The sequence below is a fragment of the Gavia stellata genome, chromosome 1 (assembly GCF_030936135.1).
Source record: "Gavia stellata isolate bGavSte3 chromosome 1, bGavSte3.hap2, whole genome shotgun sequence".
In the NCBI taxonomy this organism is placed as follows: domain Eukaryota; kingdom Metazoa; phylum Chordata; class Aves; order Gaviiformes; family Gaviidae; genus Gavia; species Gavia stellata.
The window spans coordinates 23,901,722-23,923,528 of record NC_082594.1 but is presented as its reverse complement, the minus strand read 5'-3'; the positions used below and the strand labels follow the sequence as shown (position 1 = coordinate 23,923,528).

General features: G+C 46.7%; 1 protein-coding gene across 1 annotated transcript; it reads left to right on the top strand.

The window, feature by feature from the left end:
- The first annotated feature begins 1,338 nt into the window (after window positions 1-1,338).
- On the top strand, window positions 1,339-21,685 carry SLC7A1 (solute carrier family 7 member 1). The gene is made up of 11 exons (XM_009809519.2): window positions 1,339-1,708; window positions 5,862-6,020; window positions 8,270-8,444; window positions 10,340-10,464; window positions 12,062-12,284; window positions 13,139-13,278; window positions 15,564-15,666; window positions 17,462-17,673; window positions 18,187-18,335; window positions 20,716-20,824; window positions 21,576-21,685. The coding sequence occupies exons 1-11, from the start codon at window positions 1,339-1,341 to the stop codon at window positions 21,683-21,685; spliced, it is 1,875 nt and encodes a 624-aa protein (XP_009807821.1).
- Window positions 21,686-21,807: the final 122 nt, after the last annotated feature.

Genomic DNA, 21,807 nt, shown 5'->3' with positions numbered 1-21,807 from the left:
CGACAGCTTAGCAGCGTGAGTGGGAAGCAGACAATGCTTTAGTTTTGTTGGTTTTAATTGCCTGTGCTAAGCTTAGGTAAAATGCCGAAGGAGACATTTTGCTGTGTAAAAAGGTGGAAAGTGGGAAGATTTGTTTGTTACAGAATCACAGAATCACTAAGGTTGGAAAAGACCTTTAAGATCACCAAGTCCAACCATCAACCCAACACCACCATGCCCACTAAACCATGACCCAAAATGCCACGTCCACACATTCCTTGAACACCTCCAGTGATGGTGAATCCACCACCTCCCTGGGCAGCTTATTCCAGTGTCTCACCACTCCCTCAGTAAAGAAATGTTTCCTAATATCCAGTCTAAACCTCCCCTGGTGCAACTTGAGGCCATTTCCTCTTGTCCTGTCGCTAGTCACTTGGGAGAAGAGACCAACACCCACCTCTCTGCAACCCCCTTTCAGGTAGTTGTAGAGAGCGATAAGGTCTCCCCTCAGCCTCCTCTTCTCCAGACTGAACAACCCCAGTTCCCTCAGCCGCTCCTCATAAGACTTGTGCTCCAGACCCCTCACCAGCTTCGTCGCCCTTCTCTGGACACGCTCCAGCACCTCAATGTCCTTCTTGTAGTGAGGGGCCCAAAACGGAACACAGGATTTGAGGTGCAGCCTCACCAGAGCTGAGTACAGAGGCATGATCACTTCCCTGCTCCTGCTGGCCACACCATTTCTGATACAGGCCAGGATGCCATTGGCCTTTTTGGCCACCTGGGCACACTGCTGGCTCATCTTCAGCCGGCTGTCAATCAACACCCCCAGGTCCTTTTCTGCGGGGGAGCTTTCCAGCCACTCGTCCCCAAGCCTGTAGCGTTGCATGGGGTTGTTGTGGCCAAAGTGTAGGACTTGGCACTTGGCCTTGTTGAACCTCATATAATTGGCCTCAGCCCAATGATCCAGCCTGTCCAGATTCCTCTCTAGAGCCTTCCTACCCTCGAGCAGATCAACACTCCCGCCCAACTTGGTGTCTGCAAACTCGCTGAGGGACCACTCAATCCCTTGATCCAGATCATCGATAAATATATTAAGCAAGACCGGCCCCAAAACTGAGCCCTGGGGGACTCCGCTTGTGACCGGCCGCTAGCTGGATTTCACTCCATTCACCGTGACTCCCTGGGCTCAGTCATCCAGCCAGTTTTTTACCCAGCGAAGAGTGCACCTGTCTAAGCCACGAAATATATGTTGAAATATAACAGGGCTGTAGCAGTGTATCTGTGCAGTGATGCTGTTTCGGGGGGTATCCTAGTCCACTTAATGATGGCAGCATCTTTCTTGCAGGCCCAAACACAAGGATGGAGTGTCAGAAAATTATCAATTTTGGAAACCAACTTCTTCGTCGGAAAAATGTGGACTGCAGTCGAGAAGACAGTCGGCTCTCGCGATGCCTCAACACGTTTGACTTAGTGGCTCTGGGTGTAGGCAGCACTTTGGGTGCAGGTGTCTATGTACTGGCTGGAGCTGTGGCACGGGAAAACGCAGGACCTGCCATCGTTATCTCCTTCTTGATTGCTGCCTTGGCTTCAGTGCTGGCTGGACTCTGCTACGGAGAATTTGGAGCTCGAGTTCCTAAGACGGGATCAGCTTATCTCTACAGCTACGTGACCGTGGGCGAGTTGTGGGCCTTCATCACAGGGTGGAATTTAATCCTCTCCTATGTTATCGGTAAGTATGGTGGGTGTGCTGCGAGACCCTAGCTTTAGTCCAGGATGGCAGCCTAGTTTCTAAGATCAGCCTTGTTTGGTGCCTGCATTACTGTTACACTGCACTCTTGCACTCACCGAGGAGTTCAGGACTTGTCTGTGGGTATGTTGTTGGTGGCTTCTGTCAGTCAGCAAGGTGAGTGGCGTGCTGTGGGCTGAGGGTTTGTCCTGAAGCCATACTATTGCTGCTGCAACTTCCTCTTAATCTCCACGTCATCCCTTTGGCATCCCCTGGCTGCTGCACGCTTGCCAGGGAGCAAAAGTGTGTCCCCTCTGCCGAGAAAGAAGCCGCTCATGGAAGGATGCTTTTACACAGCAGCATCTCTACTCCCAGCTGATCAAGGATTAATTCCTGGTCCCTTTGAGACTTGTTTGAAGTATCTGGAGATCAGAGTTTTGTCTCGTGAATGGCTGCAAGATTAAGCTTAGGGTGATCTGCAGGATCACCATCTCTGAAACGTCCAAACCAAATCCCTTCTAAGCCCTTGACTCGCACTAGGAGAGGCCTTGGATCAAGCTCCGAGCATGCAGTGTACAACTCAGCTGATACATTAAAGCAAAGCCACACTTTGCTAATTAAGGATTTGTGTCTTTTCAAGCACATTCTGGGCACGCTGCTTGTCATCATGCCTGTAATTAAGGCTGCAACCAACTTGCCGGTTGAGAGTGAAGACTTTACTAGTTAAAATGAAAACTGATGTTATGCTAAATTATTAAAGGGAAGGGTTTTTTTAAAATGCGTTTTATGGGATGTGTAAGTGTTACCTTGGAGATTAGTTCCCATGGTGCTGGGGAGGGTAAGATCATATCAAGAATGACATAGTGACGTACCAGCTGCTTGTCTGAGATTGTGCTGGCTCTGCTGTGTGCTACCTGAAGCCTTTTCCTTCTCTCTCTCTCTCTTTTTTTTTTTTTAATAAGAAATGAGAGGATGAAAAGCCAGAGTCAATTAAACTCATCTCCTTAGGAAATCTGAGTCCTGCTGTCCTTTTATGAATCAGGTTCACTGCAAGGAGGGGAGAAAAATAATTTTTAAAAGAAGTAAGCATATAATTTCCTCCAGACTTCTAAAATGGGCTCTGCTTAGGTTACACATAATAAAATTGAACAGACTTCTTGGTGATTTATCTTCTGTTCCAGAAAAGTATTGATAAATCGTCTCCTCCATGCTCCTCTTCTAGTTAGTTATGTGGCCCTTCCCACCATGATACTGGACCAGCAAAATGACTGACATAGCCGTGGGTGCTGTCCCAAAACTTGATTCTGCAAATGCACGATGAAAAGATTTACATACTGAACGTTACACTCCCAGGATCTGGGCTGAGGCTGGTATTTCTGAGATTAATATTTTTTTTTGTCCTCTCATAATGGCTTTTGAACCACTGCCTCAGTTTTTATTTCAGAGCTGGCTGCTTAGTGTATTATCACATGGCAGAAAATTCAGTGAAAAGTAAGTAGATATTATCCATGAATGTGTTCAAACACAACTGTTACTTTTAATTCAGTCCTGTAACAAAAATGCATGTTTGCAACTGGCTTCCTCATAATTTGTGAGGAAGGGTGGCTAAGCAGGAAAAACAACCGGGGGAGGATGTGAGCTATAGCAGGTCTCTTTTCTTTATCTTACCCAGCCTTTCTCCTCATGCTAATTGCCCCTCTTGTGAGCAACGACAACTCCCAGCAGCTTTGGGGGTGTGGAGGAGAAAGATATGTTGGCAGGCACATGCTGCAGTTCAGAGCCGGGGGTTGAGAGGGGCAGTAAGCCAATTTTTTTTCTCAGTTGTGCTGCAGAAAATGCCAAGCAGTGCCACCAAAACCAGGCAGGGTGGTGGGAGCTTGCATCTGTAAGGGGCTCGGCCAACTTGGTGTTTTCACGCTGAGGTTCTCAGACATCTGTTCAGAAAGTGTTGTGGGGGTGGAAAAAGAAATCCTGGGGTCCCAGGGTGGGTGGCCAATAGCTTGTAATTAATTGAAGTGACTTGGCTTGGGGGAAGACTGGTGTGGGTCCTTGGAGGTGGGCGACGAGCAAAAATGGGTGTGCAACTGATTGGTCGTGGTCTAGACAGAAGAAAGAAGGTATCCAGGACCAGGATCTGGTGTGAACTTTCTTCTGGGATCATGTGGGATTGGGAAGCGGTGCCAGACTGTGGGAAGCATTTCAGCAACTGGTGGGAGCTGGTAGTACAATGAGTAACAGCATCCCTGGTGAGTAGCTGCTGCTGGGGTTTCCTGGGGCAGGTGGTGATGTCCTAGCTTGTGCCTGTTCCTGCAGTGAGCCCTGCACTTGAGCTTAGCAGCTTTCCTGGGAGCCGTGTGCTGCGGGGAGGAGCCAGCTCGATCTGGCGAGGTTATGCTGACCCAGAACTAGTAAATCCTCCTGGATACAAGCCAAATGTCTTTGCACTGTGCTCTCTAGAAACAGTAAGATATTATCCACGTGTCTGTGATGTTGGAAGAATGTCAGATTCCCCCTGCTCCCTTAAGGCTGTTGGTTACAGAGAGTTCGGGATAAACGGCTGATAGTTACATGGAACTGGCATCCAAGCAACTGGCATCTAATGTAACGCATGCAGGAGCTGGTTGTTCCTGTCCCAGAACATGAAATACTAGAGCCAGGACAAAAAAATAGCACTAAAGAAATAGCGTCTTCCCTCAAATTGTGCCAAAGTTAAGCTGAAAAATTGTAATGTGGTATACAATAACTTTGGGAGTTTTTCAAGATTAAATTGATGGCACTGATGTCCCACCTCTTCAAAAGCATTCGCACTGTGCACTTTGCTGTCTCAGTGAACAGAATAGTCTCCAAACAGGTCTGTTCTGCAGCTTATTTTTATACTGGTGGAAAGCTGGATTGGGGTGGTGAGTGTTCCCTGCTTTGCCGCAGGTGCTGCCCACCACTGCTGCAGAGGGTTTAGCTGCAGGTGAGTATGGACATTGTTCGACATGATTGCAGGTGCCAGAGTTGGGACCTGGACACCCGCCCGCAGGTGAGTGTCAGGACAAAATGTTCCTGATAGAAGGGGGCCCCTGATGGCGTCCTCTGAGGAACCGCTCTGCAAACCGAAACCAGACCAACCTCTTTTTTTAACTAGGTAATTATGTACAGCAGTAATTATTTCATGCCATTAGATGCTGTTATATATAGTGTACTGTATAAGATAGCCACTTCAACGCAGGAGAGTGATAAGTTGGCTATTACCCAAACCTACTTATTTTACGCAATGCTGTCACTGTCTGGTGGTAGCTCTTCATTGTTACTATTTCAGTTCTCTGAAATTACTTTTCTGGCCCAGAGAGTGTCCCAGACTTGGTCATCCTGAGACCCCAGGTTCAGTCCTCACCCCAGCAAGCTGTGTGTGGTTTGGTGCCCTCAGGAACCGCAGCAAACAGCGGCCCCGAAGGGGGATGTCTAAGCACTTGCGGCAGGCAGGAGTCGTGCTGCTTGCTGGGATCATCACCAGTGTCCTGCAATAGGCTGACTTACACTCAGATAACCTGTAAATTATATCTGAGTCTTTATCCCAGTCGGATGCTCTAACACCGGAGGTCAGAGCAGACCTGCATGTTGCTGGAGTGCAGAGCTTACAGAGCAGGGCGAGTGTTGCGGTCCAGGCTCTGGTGCTCCAGCACCGTGCTGCCAGAGGCCAGCTGGGACTTCTGTAAGGTCCCTCTGCCTGGGCTGCAGTCATTTGGCCAGGGCTGCCAGGGATTTCTGCTGGTATAGGAAGAGACTCAGACCCCTCTGGTAGCAGAAATTACCAGGTTTGGGGGAAGCTCAGGCTGGTAGGGGCATAAGGAGAAAGTCAGTCTAGGCTTTATCTTAAGGCAAAGTCGAGATTTACTAAGAAGCCAAACCACTATAAGGATTTTTTTATCTTGTCGGCTGAGTAGGAGTCTGAGATCCACCACCTCTGTGTGTTACCATCAAAGCAGATGCCAGGCATGAATACAGGCTGCGGGCTAGATCTGCAGAGGAAAGGCTGCTCCCAGCACCTGGGAAGCGCATGTAAAGTTGCTTTGAGGCCCTCCATGGCGAAAAGCTGTGCAAGGTGCCCCGTGTTTGGAATGTGTGCCAGCCACGAAAGGTGATCTGCATCCTTTCTGTCCTCTGGCAGGAACCTCGAGTGTGGCCAGAGCCTGGAGCGCAACGTTTGATGAAATCATAGGCCAGCACATTGAAGAATTTTGTAAAAAATACATGACAATGGATGCTCCTGGAGTGCTAGCAAAATACCCGGACATCTTCGCCGTGGTGATAATCATCATCCTAACAGGTAAAACCTTGGAGGGGTTTGTGAGTCTTGAACCTCCTTCTTCTGTAGTTTCATTGTTTGCTTTTGGAATAGGCACGAAGTCGTGATTTATTTTGGACAACGTATTAAGGACTCTTTCTTTGCTACAAGTGTTGGATTGACCTATATAGCTGCTGTGGAGTTAGCACAGGGCATAGCCTGTTTACAAGGCTTTTAATTAGAGGGGAGCACTCTCGATACTTTTTGAGCCACTTAATCAAATTTTACGTAAAGAAGAAAAGGTGACTTGTTATCCTCAATCAGGTAGGGAAGTTTAATCCTTCCCTCCACAAATCCTATTACACAAGAATTTCATTCTGTTGCTCTATCAACCATATTCCCCCTTTGATAATCTGCCAATTTTCAGTGCCTTGAGCCAGGAAAGTGAGAAGAAAAATATGGGACTCGGTAACAACCTTGTGTCCTACAGTTTTGGGGTTTTTTTTAAATATATAGGCTTCAGTTTGCAGCAGTGAATGCAAGACTCCAGAGAAATAAATGTGTGATAAACAGTCAGGTCCTCTTTTTTCCTAGAAATGTGCCAAGGCTTTGATCAGAATTTGCAAAAGTTTTGAAAATTTGTAAAATTAAAATCCTGAACTTTTACCTCTGCTCCAAGTGGATCTTGCAAAGCATTGCCAAATTTAGGCAAATTTTAAAAATGACACTTCTCATGTACCCCTCTGTGTTTTCCAGAACGCAGAAGCTGCAGTATCACCTCAACAAGGTTATCCCAATATTTCCCGCTCTGATCAGGATGGCGGTCTCACAGCGTGAGCTGTGCTCACGGGGACAGGCTTCATAAGCAAGGGATGCTTTGGCATCTGGGTTTGCATTTGGATCTAGAACTATATCGAGGACTGCTGAAGTCAATAGCAGCCCTCTGTTTTCAGGACTATATTTGAGTGGAAGAGAAGATTTTCCTCTTTGTTCATTTGTATATAATAGGAGTTGCTCTAGTTTCAAATTAGAATCTGGTCTTTCACCTCAGATACAATTTAAAAAAATTTAGGACTCCTCACTTCAGCACTACTGAGGCATAAAATCATACAGATTGCCGATGGCTTTATGCCCCTGAATGGGGCAAATTCCCTGGATTTTAATAAAAAATGCAAACCATTCTTTTCTACAAAAAGCTGCTGAATGAGCAGCTTTAGTCCCAAATATAAGCACAACAAGTTTATTTCTGCTTGCGCCCTCTTGAGCTTCAGATTTCTACAAGGTACCTTGCAAGTTTTCCTGGGCAGGTATGCAGTTTTATCAAACACTTACCTGATGTGGCTGTCTCAGCTTATTTCTTATTTTAAAAGAAGGAAAGGTGAGTGTACAGGGTGCTCCCCTCTCCTTGAAGTGCCTTGGAGTAGCAGTAAGGACACACTGTCCTGCTTCTCTTCTCCCTCAGGCCCATGTGAAGTTTTCTACCTTTTCCCTCAGCTGCTGCCTTAGATTTGGGTTAAAGGTTTGGGTTCTGGAAAATCAGGCACCTGAAGAGCAAATGCAAGTTACCAGAGCTTGTCATTCTGAGAAGCCAAGCTATGCCTCAGTGAGATGCTGGTTGCCAAAGCCTGTAAATGTGCTCTTCCTCAGATGGATGCTCTTAAGACCACAGGCTGAAATCCTCCTCTTGCTGAACTCACTGGCAAAGCTCCCACTGATTTAAATGGGAGCAGGATTCCCAAGATGCCACCTTCTTCTGTGTCTTCAGCACTAAAAGTAGCTGTCCTCCTGGATTCGGTCCCTGCTTATATTTTCCCCTGCTTCTAAGAAAAGTTGCATGTTGTTCATAACTTCTGCATGTGGCCAAGGCCTCTAAGACAACGTTCCTTCATGAAAAAACACCTGGGGTGCTTTCTCCATGTCTCTGGGTGGAGTTTGAGGCTGTGTCTGTGTGGCACAGGGTAGCACCATGAGGTGACCAGAGCTGGCATTGAAAGCACTGGAAGCAGCTTAGCTGTGTTAGCAAAGCACTTTACCAGGGGCACGTGCCAAATGGGCATGCTGGGTGGGAAGGTGTGTCACGTGCCGCAATAGTAATGTCTGGGCTGGAGTCCCTGTCCTCCTTCTGGGTGAGTTAATCCGGACCTACCTGAGCTACTTGGCTTTGTGGAGAAATGAGGTGTGATAAGTTGGGCAGAGCACAGCATGAACACAGCTGAGCTACCTATGCAAGTCCCCAGCGCCTGCTGATGGTGGCAAAATACCTGACTGCCTATCTGCCATTTTTTCCCCAGGGCTGTTAATTTTTGGCGTGAAGGAATCTGCCCTGGTGAATAAAGTGTTCACCTGCATCAACATCCTTGTCCTCGGCTTCGTCATGGTCTCTGGCTTCGTGAAAGGGTCTGTTAAAAACTGGCAGCTGACTGAACAGGACATTTACAACACCAGCCACGGCATTTACGGAGACAAGTAGGTTGGATCTTTTATTTTCAGCTCTGAAATTGATGCATTTTCAATGACAAGTTTATAGGGGGTTGAAAACCAGTGAATAGGATGGCTCCCTCCTTTGCCAAACACCTTGGAGGCAAAGCTGGTTTCGGTGGGTGTTTGCTGAAAGCACGCTGGTCTGATGGGCTGAAATTGATAGGAGGTAGGCTGTGTCAACGTGGGCCCTGCTGCAGAACTGACCTTTCCAGCCTCATGACCAATACGACATCCAAATTGGAGAAAAAAGAGCTTTTTAGACAACCTCATACTCAAGGCTGCACTAGGCTGGCTCTGGTGCCTGTATGAAGCCATGACCAAGTGTAGCTCTGGAGTTTCTTGGGACATTTGGGCAATATCCTTGAGGCCCCATCCCAAATGCCTCAGTAAAGTGAGGGCAAGTTGTAGATTATTTTAATGCATTGCAGCAAGCATATCACAAATCCATTTAAAATGACATTTTGCTACTTGGCCAAAATCCTCTCTTCCTATACAAGATCAAAATTAAGGAGCTTACAAGTGTTGCCAGTGATACAAGGCTGTTCGTTTTCGCTTGAGACTGTGCAACACAGAATGAGGGCCTTTAAATATCTCCACATACATCAACTCAGTCCTGGCTTGCTATCTAAAGCGTTTATGCTCGTCTGCAAGGAAGCACAGTTTGGCAAAAACTAGGGAGATTCATAAATGTTTCAGGGGTCGAGTTTGGCTTGTGTACAAGCCGCTTATTGAGCTGCTCTGCAAAATTCAGCCTGCTGCGAACAAATTGCTTCCATAGGAAAGGTCCCCCCTCCTTTCCTACTTCTATTCCTATGCAAGGAGCAATTAGTGCAATAGCTTCAAAGTGTAACTGTAGCTCTTTGTCCCGTAGCACTTACTATTTTTGTAAAAAAACAGATTTTATAAAAGCTGGGGTTTACTTTACTTCATCATTATTTCCAGAATAATCCACATTTGGGTTGTGCTATTTCTGCAAATAACAGACCAGTTTTTATCTAAGTCTCAACAGAGCTTCTACGGGAGCGTTCAGATGCTTGCACCTGATAAGACTTACAGATTTGGGATTTACTTTAATTTAATTGCCTTAATTCATCTTTACAAAGGCTTTTCCCTGAAAAAGTGACCTAAGTCACTTGAACTGAGGGGTATGTTATACATGACTCGACAGAGGCACATGGATCTGGGGTCCTGATCCAGAGTGCACTGGGATCAGCAGGTGTCTGTCTGTTGACTTCAATGATCTTTGGACAAGGCTCAGCAAAGCATTTGGTGTGTCAGGAATGCAGGCTGCTCTCCTCCTTCAGGGTCGCAAGCACGGTTTAGGTATGAACTTGTCACAGGGAATTTTGAAGTTGAGAATGGAGGATTGGGTGGATTTTAGACACTCATGGCACCCTGCATTGCTGTCTGATGTCTGCTCACCTATGCTTTACCTGAGCCCATCTTAGGTGAAAAGTGGATGGTTTACATTTTTCTCAGTCTTCAGTTTTCAGAATTACATGTTGTGCTTTTTCAAAAGCTTATGTTTAAATTAATACGTGTATCTGCACACATGCACTAATACTAGGAGAGGAATTTTAATATTCATGCTATTTTCTCCCTGTCTTAGCCAAGACATTTTTATCCACCCCAAAAAACAGTTGGTGGGAACAAGCCATGAACCATTTTTATTCCATGCATTCCCCAGGCTGTTGCAGGCCAGTCCAAAGCTCAGCAGTGGGTAGGGCTTAGCATTTTTGCCTGGCATTTGTATGCTAGCATGTGAAAGGGAGAGTGTGTTCCTTTGAACTCCAGCTTTGGATTTTGTTATGAGCTGTATGAGTAGTTTTCTTACTCCCACCGAGGCAGGATGACTTCTAACACAGTGCCATGCCTTTTAGTCAAACACAGGAAGAAAAGCTCTATGGTGTTGGAGGGTTTATGCCCTATGGATGGAAAGGAGTCCTCTCAGGGGCAGCCACGTGTTTTTATGCTTTCGTGGGATTTGACTGTATTGCCACTACAGGTAAGCATGAAGTTATGAACCTGGTTGCTGGTAGATTGGCTTTCAGTAACGTTGCACAGCACAGGTAATGAATAATTCATGGCACTGCATTCATCATCCCTCTGAACCTCAGCCCAAAATATACTTTTGGCTCAGCTGCTCCTCATACTGAAAGTGCTGAGTATGTTCAAGTCTCTGGGTGCTTGAGTGTTGAATTCTAGCTGCTGTGGCAGGCAGCTAGACCATATAACCCACAAAAAGAGCTTTCTCCCTTCGTTGCCTGCAGGGCCCAGTCCCATGGTTGGTCACTGATGACACTAACCAGGTCAGACTCCACAGAAAACACTCCAGCTTTACCAATTAGGCAAACAGGGAAGGCCCAGGTTCAGATGCTTTGTATGACTGGTGAAGTTTGAACCTCTAACACCAGATGATGCTTTAATCAACAGATCATTCTGGAGTAGGGTTCTTCAGTGCCTTCAGCTGAAGATGCTCCACTGGCTTGGAGTATTTAAAGAGCCAGAGAAAGAGGGAGCCTCTGGGGAGTGATCTGCAGCCTAAAACTGTGCCTCAAAATAAGTGGGAGTTTTTATCTCCAAAGGTTCAGACATCTTCTTCTGAGAGAGAAACCATCAGCATTGTCATATTTCTCCTGGCTAAGAAGAATCTCAGTTCCCTGGAGAAAGGAAGGATTATCCTTAATTTCACATTTGGCAAGAACTGAGTTGCTTCAAAGCTGGAGCAGAGGGAGGAGAAGCTCATCACAAAGACAGATAAAGCAGTACTGTTCCTGTTCCATGGAGTTTGAGAAGTGCTGGCTCCATTAGTCCAGCCAGCCCTAGGGTCTCTCCTTGGAGGAGGAACACATTCCTCTGCCTTTCACTTAAAGGTGTATTGGTCTCTGCTTATCAGTTCATCATCCTGAAATGCCAAACCTCAGGAGCTCTTTCTGTCAGAGAAGAGCAGCTCTGGAGGACAGGGAAGGCTTAAAGCTGTTTCTTAATTAATCAGTGCCTGAATTTTGAGGATATTTTTGTCTTACACATTTGTCCCAACTTGGTTGTCAAAAATTTTCCATAAAAACTAGACAGAGTCCTTTTTTTAAGAAGTATTTTCAAAGATCTGTATGATTTCCAGGTGCTGTGCAAAGCTGCCTTTCCCTGGAACTGGGCACTTTTGGTGCTGTGTTCACTGTGTAGTAGTTCTAGTGGAGATGCTAACTGGTCACCCAAGGATTTGCCCTACAACAGCACAATAATTTCTTGTCCCATCATTTGTGATCATTGAACTTTTCTTGGGGCTGCACCATCAGTGGGATAGCAGGAGTAATTGAAGGTAAAAATAATCCTTTTTGGGGAAAGGATTATTTTTAATCCAGATTGTTTCTGTGCCTGAGTATACAAGGCCTCCACAAACGTTTGTCAGAAGGAGTGACAGGAGCAGCAGAAGTGGGAGCAAACTGTGGTCTGCCAAGTGGATGGGGCAGGCCACTGGCAGCATCATGGCCAAACAGCGCCTCACTGCCCACGAAGCCTTTGAAAGCCCCAGCCAGCATGCCCTAGGTTGGGATAAAGTTCTTGCTTGTCATTTAGCTGATATTTCAATTTATTTCTTCTAGGTGAGGAGGTAAAAAACCCTCAGAAGGCCATTCCTATTGGCATCGTGGCATCTCTGCTCATCTGCTTCGTGGCTTATTTTGGTGTGTCAGCTGCCCTGACGCTCATGATGCCTTACTACCAGCTGGATACCAATAGCCCTTTACCCAATGCCTTTAAATATGTGGGTTGGGATGGAGCCAATTACGCCGTGGCTGTTGGTTCCTTGTGTGCACTTTCTACAAGGTGAGACACTGCTCTTCCTTTGTGTATCTCTCAAGGCAAACATGTATCTCCGGCTCCTTTAAAAACAGGTGCATGTCAGGGCTTTACCTTCACTGTGTTCCCCTCGGTCAAAGGAACAGAGACCAGCGATGAAGTTCAGAGCTATTGACCTCTAAAGGACCAGGATTTCACCCTGTGATAGGTTTCAGAGATGCACATGACCAGTATCACTTCAGAAACTCCCATCTTAGCAGCAGACCCAGCAGGTGCATCTCCAGAATATAAATGGATTCAGTGACTAAGTCATGGAGGCAACTCTGCAGTGCAAGCATGGTTTGCCCACAAGACATCCTGGCCTGCTGGGTGGAGAGCAGACTTGTGTTAGGTAGTGCAGGATGCATCTTCTGGAGCATATGGGGCTTACCCTATCCAGGGCTGTCTGTCTGCAGGTTGCCTGCAGGACAGCCATCTGGATGGGAGGCAGGGCAGGTTGGAAGAAAACTACGTCATGTTCTTCTGTACTCTAGAGACCTATTGTTTCAGATCAACTTAGACATATTCAGTTAGGTGAGCAACTCATAGAGGCTCATAGAAGTTACGGCTGTTTTGCTACCTGGAAGTCAGGCTGTTTTCATGCCCCATGGCTAAGTTTAGGGACCCAAAATCTCAGAGCTGCATCTCAATTGCCAGCTATCAGCAACATAAGTGTGTGGAGGGAGCCTTTGAAGGAGAAGCTGAAGTGAATGAAAGCCACCTTTTCTGTGTTTGTACTGCCATAAACTTGCTTTCGTTTGTGTGCCGGTGCTCAGCAGGAGGGGATATAGATTATAGATTATTTAGATTATTTAGATTATTTCCCCTTTCTGTGTCTTTAGTCTCCTTGGCTCCATGTTTCCAATGCCTCGAATAATTTATGCTATGGCAGAAGATGGACTTCTCTTTAAATTTTTGGCTAAAGTCAATGAGAAGAGAAAAACTCCAATAATTGCAACAGTGACATCAGGGGCCGTTGCAGGTAAGATCCAAAGACTTACATGAATGAGTGGATGTCATGGTTTAACCCCAGCTGGCAACTAGGCACCACACAGCTGCTCGCTCACTCCCCTCACAGCAGGATGGGGGGGAGAATCAGAAGAGTAAAAGTGAGAAAACTTGTGGGCTGAGATAAAGACAGTTTAACAAGTAAAGCAAAAGCCGCGCATGCAAGCAAAGCAAAATAAGGAATTCATTCAGCACTTCCCATCAGCAGGCAGGTGTTCAGCCATCTCCAGGAAGGTAGGGCTCCATCACACGTAACGGTTACTTCGGAAGATAAACGCCGTAACTCTGAATGTCCTCCCCCTTCCTCCTTCTTTCCCCAGCTTTATATTGCTGAGCATGACGTCATATGGTATGGGATATCCCTTTGGTCTGTCGGGGTCAGCTGTCCCGGCTGTGTCCCCTCCCAACTTCTTGTGCGCCCCCAGCCTACTCACTGGTGGGGTGGTGTGAGGAGCAGAAAAGGCCTTGACTCTGTGTAAGCACTGCTCAGCAACAACTAAAACAGCCCTGTATTATCAACACTTTCTTCATCACAAATCCAAAACATAGCCCTACTATGAAAAAACCTAACTCTATCCCAGCCAAAACCAGCACAGTGGAAAGGAGACATAAGCTCATCCTAGGGGCAGATAAGTCCATCTGACTCTAGCCCACTTATTAATCGGATGTATTGCACAGCACGACTTCCCAGAGCATGTCCTGGTTTTCTGGGGCATGCCCTGGAGGGGCTGGGTGAGTGCGAATAGCTCGCTGTGTGCCTGTCCCTCTTTCTCAGAGCTCATTGCTGACATCCTCTCTCATGCCAAGACTTGCCTTCATCTGCTCCCTGGGTGCTCTGCCGGCCCTAGAAATAATTAACCCCCTGCAAGGTGGCAGCCAGCGGTTCCCCAGCATCCTTGTGGCTGTTGGCCTGGCTTAGCTGAAGACACTGCACCGCCTGCTGATAGCAGCTTGGCAGAAGATGCCAGAGCAGCTGGAGACAGGCAGATGGCCCCTGTGGCACAGGTGTTTGTTAATCAGTTAGCCACAGCTGGCAGCCGTCCCATCCTCCCCTTCCTTCTCCCAGCCCCCAGGAACGTGGGAATTAAAACTCCCAGACGGCAAGGGCGAGTGGCTTACCCTCTTCTCACAGCCTCCCCCTTCCTCGTGACGTGTAGCAAAGAGGAGAGCCTTGCTGCTTCCTCTGTACCTTCTGCTGCAAATGTGGGATGAGCCATTGGTACAAGAACTTGTCATGTTTGGTGGGGAGCTGCTGCCAGACTGCTGCCGTGGGCTCTGAGCTCCTGTGAAAGGGCTCAGCTACTGCTGCTGGGACCTGCGGAGCATCCTTGCAGCTGCTTCTCTTGCACCTTCCTCTTCAGGTGGCCTCAGGTCCAGACTGGGGAAAAAAGAGTGAGATAAAGTAAAAAAGTATGCTTTGTGGTCCCTTCAGGTCTCCTCAGAGTGGTCTGTAGCACCGGTCCCAAAGCACACATGAAGCTGCAGGGGCAGCACTTGCCGGTTGAGTTTGAATGTTGGGTTGGTTGTTGGGCTCCAGGTGGTATGTTGAGGACAGACTGGGCCAGGCTCAGCTGTGAGGTCCCTGTGCTCTCATACGACCAGTGGCGTCACCTGAGTGTCTGACTATGGCATCTGTCCTCTGCTTACTTGCTTCTCCTTCTGAAGGCCTTTATACAAAGGTCTGTGCAACCAGGGGTTGCCTTGTGAGGGTGTGTAAGCAGGGTAATCCCTAAGGGATAGCAGTCTATACCTTTTTCTGGAAACCCCCATGATGAGGCATGCTAACTCAAGACGCTGTCCTTGATGCTTGGTCCCATTGAATGCCCCAGCTGAGCTGAGACACCAGAGTGAGGTGCTGCCCATCCTCCATGCCCTCTAGCTACTTCCAGGAGATAATTGTGACCTTAGGGGTGCTGCAGCTGCACTGGGGGACTCTGGCAACGAGGCTATGGCTTAAATGCCTGCTCATTGCTGCTAGTTCGGTGAACATACCCATATGAGACAAACAAGCTGGTGTTTACTGTATTAAATGTTTCCTCTGGTTCCAGCTAGTGAGGCTGTGCTGGGACAGCCTGCAAGGCTCGGTGTTGTCATGCACCAAGTCCTCCCTATCCCCATCTCAGGACAGCTCGAGCTCCCCTGCCAAGTCCTGAGCAACAGTCACACGTGTGTTGCATCGTTGTTAACGCTCCTGAGGTATGCATGTTCTGCCATGTTACTGATTTTTCTTCCCTCTCTCACCTTCCTCTCCTCCTACAGCTGTTATGGCCTTTCTCTTCGATTTGAAAGATCTTGTGGATCTCATGTCCATTGGAACCCTCCTGGCTTACTCCTTGGTGGCAGCCTGCGTGTTGGTACTGAGGTATGGATGTAGAAACAGCCTCTGTTGTACCACACAGACAGAAGTCCACACAATGCCCTCATAGTTTCCATGGACCCAGATGCCCTCATAGTTTTCCATGGACCCAGTAAAACTGTGAACAACTCCAGCTATAAGCATGTGAAGAACCTGTTTATTTAAGCTCATGGGGGATTGTGCTAGTTGGGTCTGCAAGAGGGTCCTCTGAACTTGGTTAACCCTTCGTTCATGCCACTCCTGCTGTGGTCAACCCTGAATGCCCTGGGAGATATGCCAACGAGTAGGGATGAGAGATGGATGGTTCTGGATGCCTGCATCATCATCACTCTTGTTCCCACTCTGGATACAGTTTCAGGTCATCTTAATTTTGAAAGGGGATTCAAGATAAAGTCTAGCAGCAGCAAAAAAGCTGAGCATGTGTTTGCAGGATCAGTGCCTTATAGCATGTCTTTTAGAAGTGCTGAGGTCCCATAGCTTCCCTAACCTAAGCTGAAAATTGAGTATCTTCATTGCCTGGCACCTCACGGACAACAGTATGAGGACTGTATTTTGAAGATCGTGTTACTGAAAAATACCTTTGTGTTCAATGACTTATTCAAAGTCTGGTGGAGGCTTTTTACCTGCTCACAGCAAATACATTGAAGTAAGAACTGTCTTGCAGCAGGTGAAGGGCCAACGCTGTACTATAATACCATTGCTCTGTGCCTGTCCCGTCCACCCTGCCCCTTGAAAATCCTTGATGATTTTCCTTGCCCTTCTTACTTTCCCTCTGATTTCCCAGTCCCCTCTTCTCCATACACCTCTAAATGTCTTCTTAATTTATTTTTGTAAGCTGCTGTACACATCATATGGCATTTTCCCCATGGTAGATTTGCAGAGCTGACAGCCTGTCTTGTAGCAGCCTGGGCAGTGATTTGGCTGCCCCTTTGGCTGCCTAACGAAGTAGCAGCTGAATTGTTTCCAAAGCTGTAAGGTCCAGCCACTAATATCCTGCTGTGGCTGGAGCCAAGGATTTCACCACATCTCTCAATTTGCAGTGTTTCACAAATGCCCTCGTTGCAATCACATCTCCACAGGAGCGATTTTAAGGTGTCTTTCAAAATGGCCCTTTCATTTGGTCAGGCTTGCGGCTGAGAGTCAAGGGCAAAACTTCCTGTAAAAGAGAGCTGAGGCTGGAAGAGTGTTTTTTCTTTATAGATCCACATGGTTGTGCATCAGGGCCCTGTTGAATGAAGTGCTGTCCACACATGCAACAAAAAAAATTACCGTTCTTTGTTCACCTCTTCCTTCCCTGTATGGCAGCAGACAAACTAGCAGAAGAGACGGGGATGGAGGAGGATGGGGCCCCAGGAATGTTGCCGTGGGGCGCGATGTCTGCTGAGCTGTTAGCTCAGCCACCTTCATGCCAAAATGCAAGAGCTGAACTGCCACAGATAACCTGATGGCCCAGTTATGACCGTCTGTCTGTCCCCCTGCTGCTTCCTTCTCTGGTCCTCACTACTGTCACTCGATCATGTTTTGGTGACACAGGTGACAGGGTTTATGAAAGAGCACTGTTCAGTTTAAAACACTGACGTTACAACCAAGCTCTAGGTGATAATAGCTGACCGCATTTGCTCATGTTATGACAACATTATTCCTTGGATTTGCCCCTGAAACAGAAGGTTGTAGATGTTGTGTGTGCCTGTTCTGGTGCTATAGTGATCTGGGGTGCAGCCATGGCTATCTATGCGGTTTTTAAATGAACAGTACCCTGCACCAACCCAATATGCTCTTTGTTTCACTTCCCTTTTCCTAGGTATCAGCCAGAGCAGCCTAATTTGGCATACCAGATGGCGAGGACAACAGAGGAGACAGATAACAATGAGTCTGTAAGCACCAGTGAGTCGCAGGCTGGATTTCTGCCAGAGGAAGAGGAGAAGTGTTCCCTCAAAGCCATACTGTGTCCCCCAAATTCAGACCCTTCCAAATTCTCTGGCTCAGTGGTGAACATTTCAACCTTCATCATTGGTAAGCACTGGGCAGTGAGCCAGCTGGTAGGTCCTTATACTCACCATGGTGGGAAAGCTCATCTCCTGGCTGTAATTTTGATGAGCTGTTGTAATGGCCAAAATAACTGAAGATCTACAGATTAATTTTATGACTTGAAAAGAAATCCACAGATGGGGGCTCATGTGTTTAGGAGGAAGGGCGTATCTCTGTCGTGAAACACTGGAATAAGCTGCCCAGGGAAGTGGTGGAGTCACCGTTACTGGAGGTGTTCAAGGAACGTGTGGATGAGGCACTGTGGGACATGGTTTAATGGGCATGGTGGTATTAGTTGGTGGTTGGACTTGATGATCTTACAGGTCTTTTCCAACCTTAGTGATTCGGTGATTCTGTGATTCTTACAGTTAGCTTTTTCATGTGTTGCTGGTTTTTTTTCTGAGCTTTCAGATTCTGCTTTGCCTGCTTGTGGTTTTGGGGTTTTTTTTTTCCTGTTGCTAAAAAAAGAATCAGTAAGCTTTTGGTGTCTCTTCACAGGTTTTCTTATCGTGGGTAGCTGTATCCTCACTGCCCTTGAGCCAAGCATTGTGATAAAGGCTGTATGGATTATTGCTGCCATCCTTGTTCTTGTTGTCAGCTTCATTATATGGAAACAGCCTGAAAGCAAAACCAAGCTCTCCTTTAAGGTGAGTGTCCTGCGAGGTGTAGCTAGAAAAGAGCTGTTTGGGAGCTGGGTGGAGGAGGAAGTGCATGTTAGCCTGTATCAGAAGGGGGAACTTGGCCAAATAGACATGCAGAGAATATAGGCATGATGTGAACTTTTCCATGCAGGGCTGCCAATAGAGCTGATGATTTGAGCTCTTTAGCTAGCATGGCTGTAGCCTCTTGTAGTCTGCGCTTATTGCATGAAGGGATGTCTTAGCAGAGCCGAGCTCAGCCTCCGAGTGTGGTTTCCTCTTGGGGTCTAACCTCAAATGTCAGTATAGGTGCTTTGCTGCAGAATGCAGCATGGCTGAAGAAGCATTGTGGCAAGCCAGCTGCCCTGCAGTGCCCCATGGACAGAAGCAGATTCGGCATAGAAAGAAGAACTGAAGGGGTTAGCTGAGAGGTGGGAGGAGGGAATCACGAGGGGAAGCCATGCATGGTCAGGTCAGAGGCAACAACAGAGGACCTGGAAGGAAATGTAAATGGTGCTGGAGTCCAGGAGAAGCTGGAAGGGCAGAACCTGGTGCAGAAATGTGGCCAGAAGGGAAGGGCAAGACAGTGCTTTTGAAAGAAGGTGGTTACAGGATATGGAAGAGACAGAGACCAGAGGAAAAGGGGATGGTTTTGAAGGGCCACGTCATATTGTGGATACAGGAGGAGAGAAAACCCAAGAAGTAAGGTTGTATGTGAGGATCAAAGGGGTACTTGCTAAAAGGCAAAGAAAATGTACTTTCGTGTCCTACTTAGTCTCCATGGAGACTAAGGGATGACCATTCTCTCTTTAACAGCCTTAAGTATGAGGAACTCTGTCATTTTCCTGCCCTGTCCAAGCACACCATCCTTTCTATCTTAAAGAAACTCTGGGATTTTTTTTTTCCCCAGTATAATCTTGCAAGTCATGTTTCATCACATTGATTTCAGGCTATTTCCCCAATTTATATAATTAGTTTTGGATTCTAATCCCATCTTCCAGACTGCTCTCGTTTTGACTGCTCTTCAATTACAGTTTTTCAGTAAATTCTCTGGTTTTAATAATTTAATCCAACCAGAGTTGCCCAAGTTAGTGTTTGCAGCTCATCTTGGGGATATGGTCCCAAAAGTGGAAACAGAAATGGGCAGGAGCAGAAAACTTAGGAACTGTCATCTAGATTGTATTTTCTGAACTTGCTTCTGAGGAAATCTCTTTGCCTTACACTCAGGGTGTCTTACTTCCTTTTTTTTCCCTCAGCCACTACCCTGTCCGAGAGAAAAAAATGGACCTGTCACTGCTAAATCTGTAATGGCTGTTTCTTATCTCCTTGTCGTCCTTTAGACATTTGCAACCTGACTGTCTAGTGATTTTTCTCCAAAGCCTCTCTGGGAATTCAAGGCTGACTGGTTTGTTCCCCAGTTGTTTTTCTGTATTTCTTTTTAATAGGTAATTTGTCTCCCTTCTCCAGTCTTTAGAGACCTTACCGGTCTACCAAAGAGCTCTCAGAGATGCCTATTAATAGTTCAGAAATCACTTCTGCAATCTCTGGGTACATAACTCGCTCCCCTAGGGAAATCTCATTTGTCCCCACTGACGTGACAAAGCCTAATCTAGAAAAATACTTTTCTTCCGTTTTCTGATTTGTGTGCCCATCCCCTTTCTCTAATGATGTGAACAGCTGCTCACTGTAATTATTTTTTTTGTGAAGCTTAAATCAAGAAAAGCCTACAACATTTCAGCCTGTTTCTTTTTGTCAATCTCCTTTTTCCCTAGGAGTGAAGTTCACTTTCCTTTTAGTTTCACCATATTTGCAAACCTTTCTATTGTTATAATTTGTCCTTTCTGATTTTGTCTTTACATGCCTGTACTATTTTTTTATATTGTGATTTTTGCATTTTGGCTTTACTGTCTCATTCTTCTTTGATTCTCAGATCACTAAGGCATTCTTGGTACAGCTGCACTCGCCTCTTATAATATTTGCTGTTTTTCTTCTACTCTGGGATAATTTGCTCTGTATTGCTTAATTACCTTGGTACCTGCTGGATGAAGTTGCTCAGGTCCCTCCTCTGACATTCCCCTTACCTTCTTCTTTTGGTCTTCAGTAGGTGCCTGTCATGATGCAGTCCTTGGTATGCCTCTTCTCTCCTTCCCCCGACAAGTATTCAGTATTCCTGCCAAAATTTGCCTCTTGCCTCCTTCCAGACCACAAAACAAGGACAACAGCATTGTTCACATCCCTCTCTCGTGGTTCATTGATGTCCTCCATTTTGCCAGATCTGGCAGTTGAAGAGTTGGTAACAGACATCACTTCCCATTTACAAGGGATGCAATGTTCCTGACTGCCCATTGGTCTGGCCTGGGGATGTAATATATCCCTCTTTCTTTTTCAGGTACCTCTTTTGCCTCTTCTTCCTGTTGTGAGCATTTTTGTGAATGTTTACCTCATGATGCAGCTAGACCTAGGCACATGGATCCGGTTTGCAGTCTGGATGCTCATAGGTGAGTTTGAGGGAGTAAAAAATTGTATATCTTCAAAGTAACTAGATTTTGTTAACCATAAATTTATTGTAGCATTCCAGGGAGGGATTCTGCACTCTTATTGTCCTTGGGCAAGCTCGGTGACTTAACTGAAGCCATTTAGGCAGTGTGTCTCAAGCCTTGTTTTAAATTCAAGGGTCATGAAGCCTTTGTGAGGACAAAACAACAAACCATGAACCATCTTGTGTGTCTTGTTGCCAACAAGAAACCATGCAACGTTTCTTGTTGGCTGGCCTTGAACTGCAGTCCAGGTGGTGGGGCTTGTGCTTCTGGAGCTGAAGGAGCTGAGCTGCATCCCACGGTGCTCCCGATAGCCATGTGGAGAAGGCTGAATTGCCTGAAAGGCCCAAGGAATTTGTTATGATGAAAACAAGTAAGGTTAGCATCAGTTGCAGATGTACTTTACTGAGATGGAGGATGTAGGCACACAAATGGAGAGAGAAAGCTCTCTGCAGAATGAACTGCAATGAACTCACTGAAAAGCATGAGAAGTTTATTGTATAATCAGCCCCCCGTTTGGGGCCTGGATTGTCTTTTAAGGACTGGTGCCTGTGTTAATGGTTTTTTTCTGAGGAAGGTAGTGGCTGTCCGCTAGAAGCTAGCTATCAGGATGGCTGGACTTAACCCTGGTGTAACCTGTGTCGGTCAGCGTTCGTAGTGGTTTCTGTTTCCTTACAGAGCTAATGGTGCCCTCTCCCCTTGGCTTCTGCAGGCTTTATCATCTACTTTACCTACGGAATATGGCACAGCGTGGAAGCCACCTACGCGGCCTCAGCAGACGCAGAGAGAAACACGGACGCTGGTTCAGACAGCTGTAAATGACTGCATGTTTGGCTTACGGGCAGCTGGGGAATGGCTGCAGTGAAGGCAGCTTTGTGGTGGGGATCCTGAACCAGGCTACATCTGGTTAATCAGTAATGCAGGAATAAGGAAGAATGTGGGAC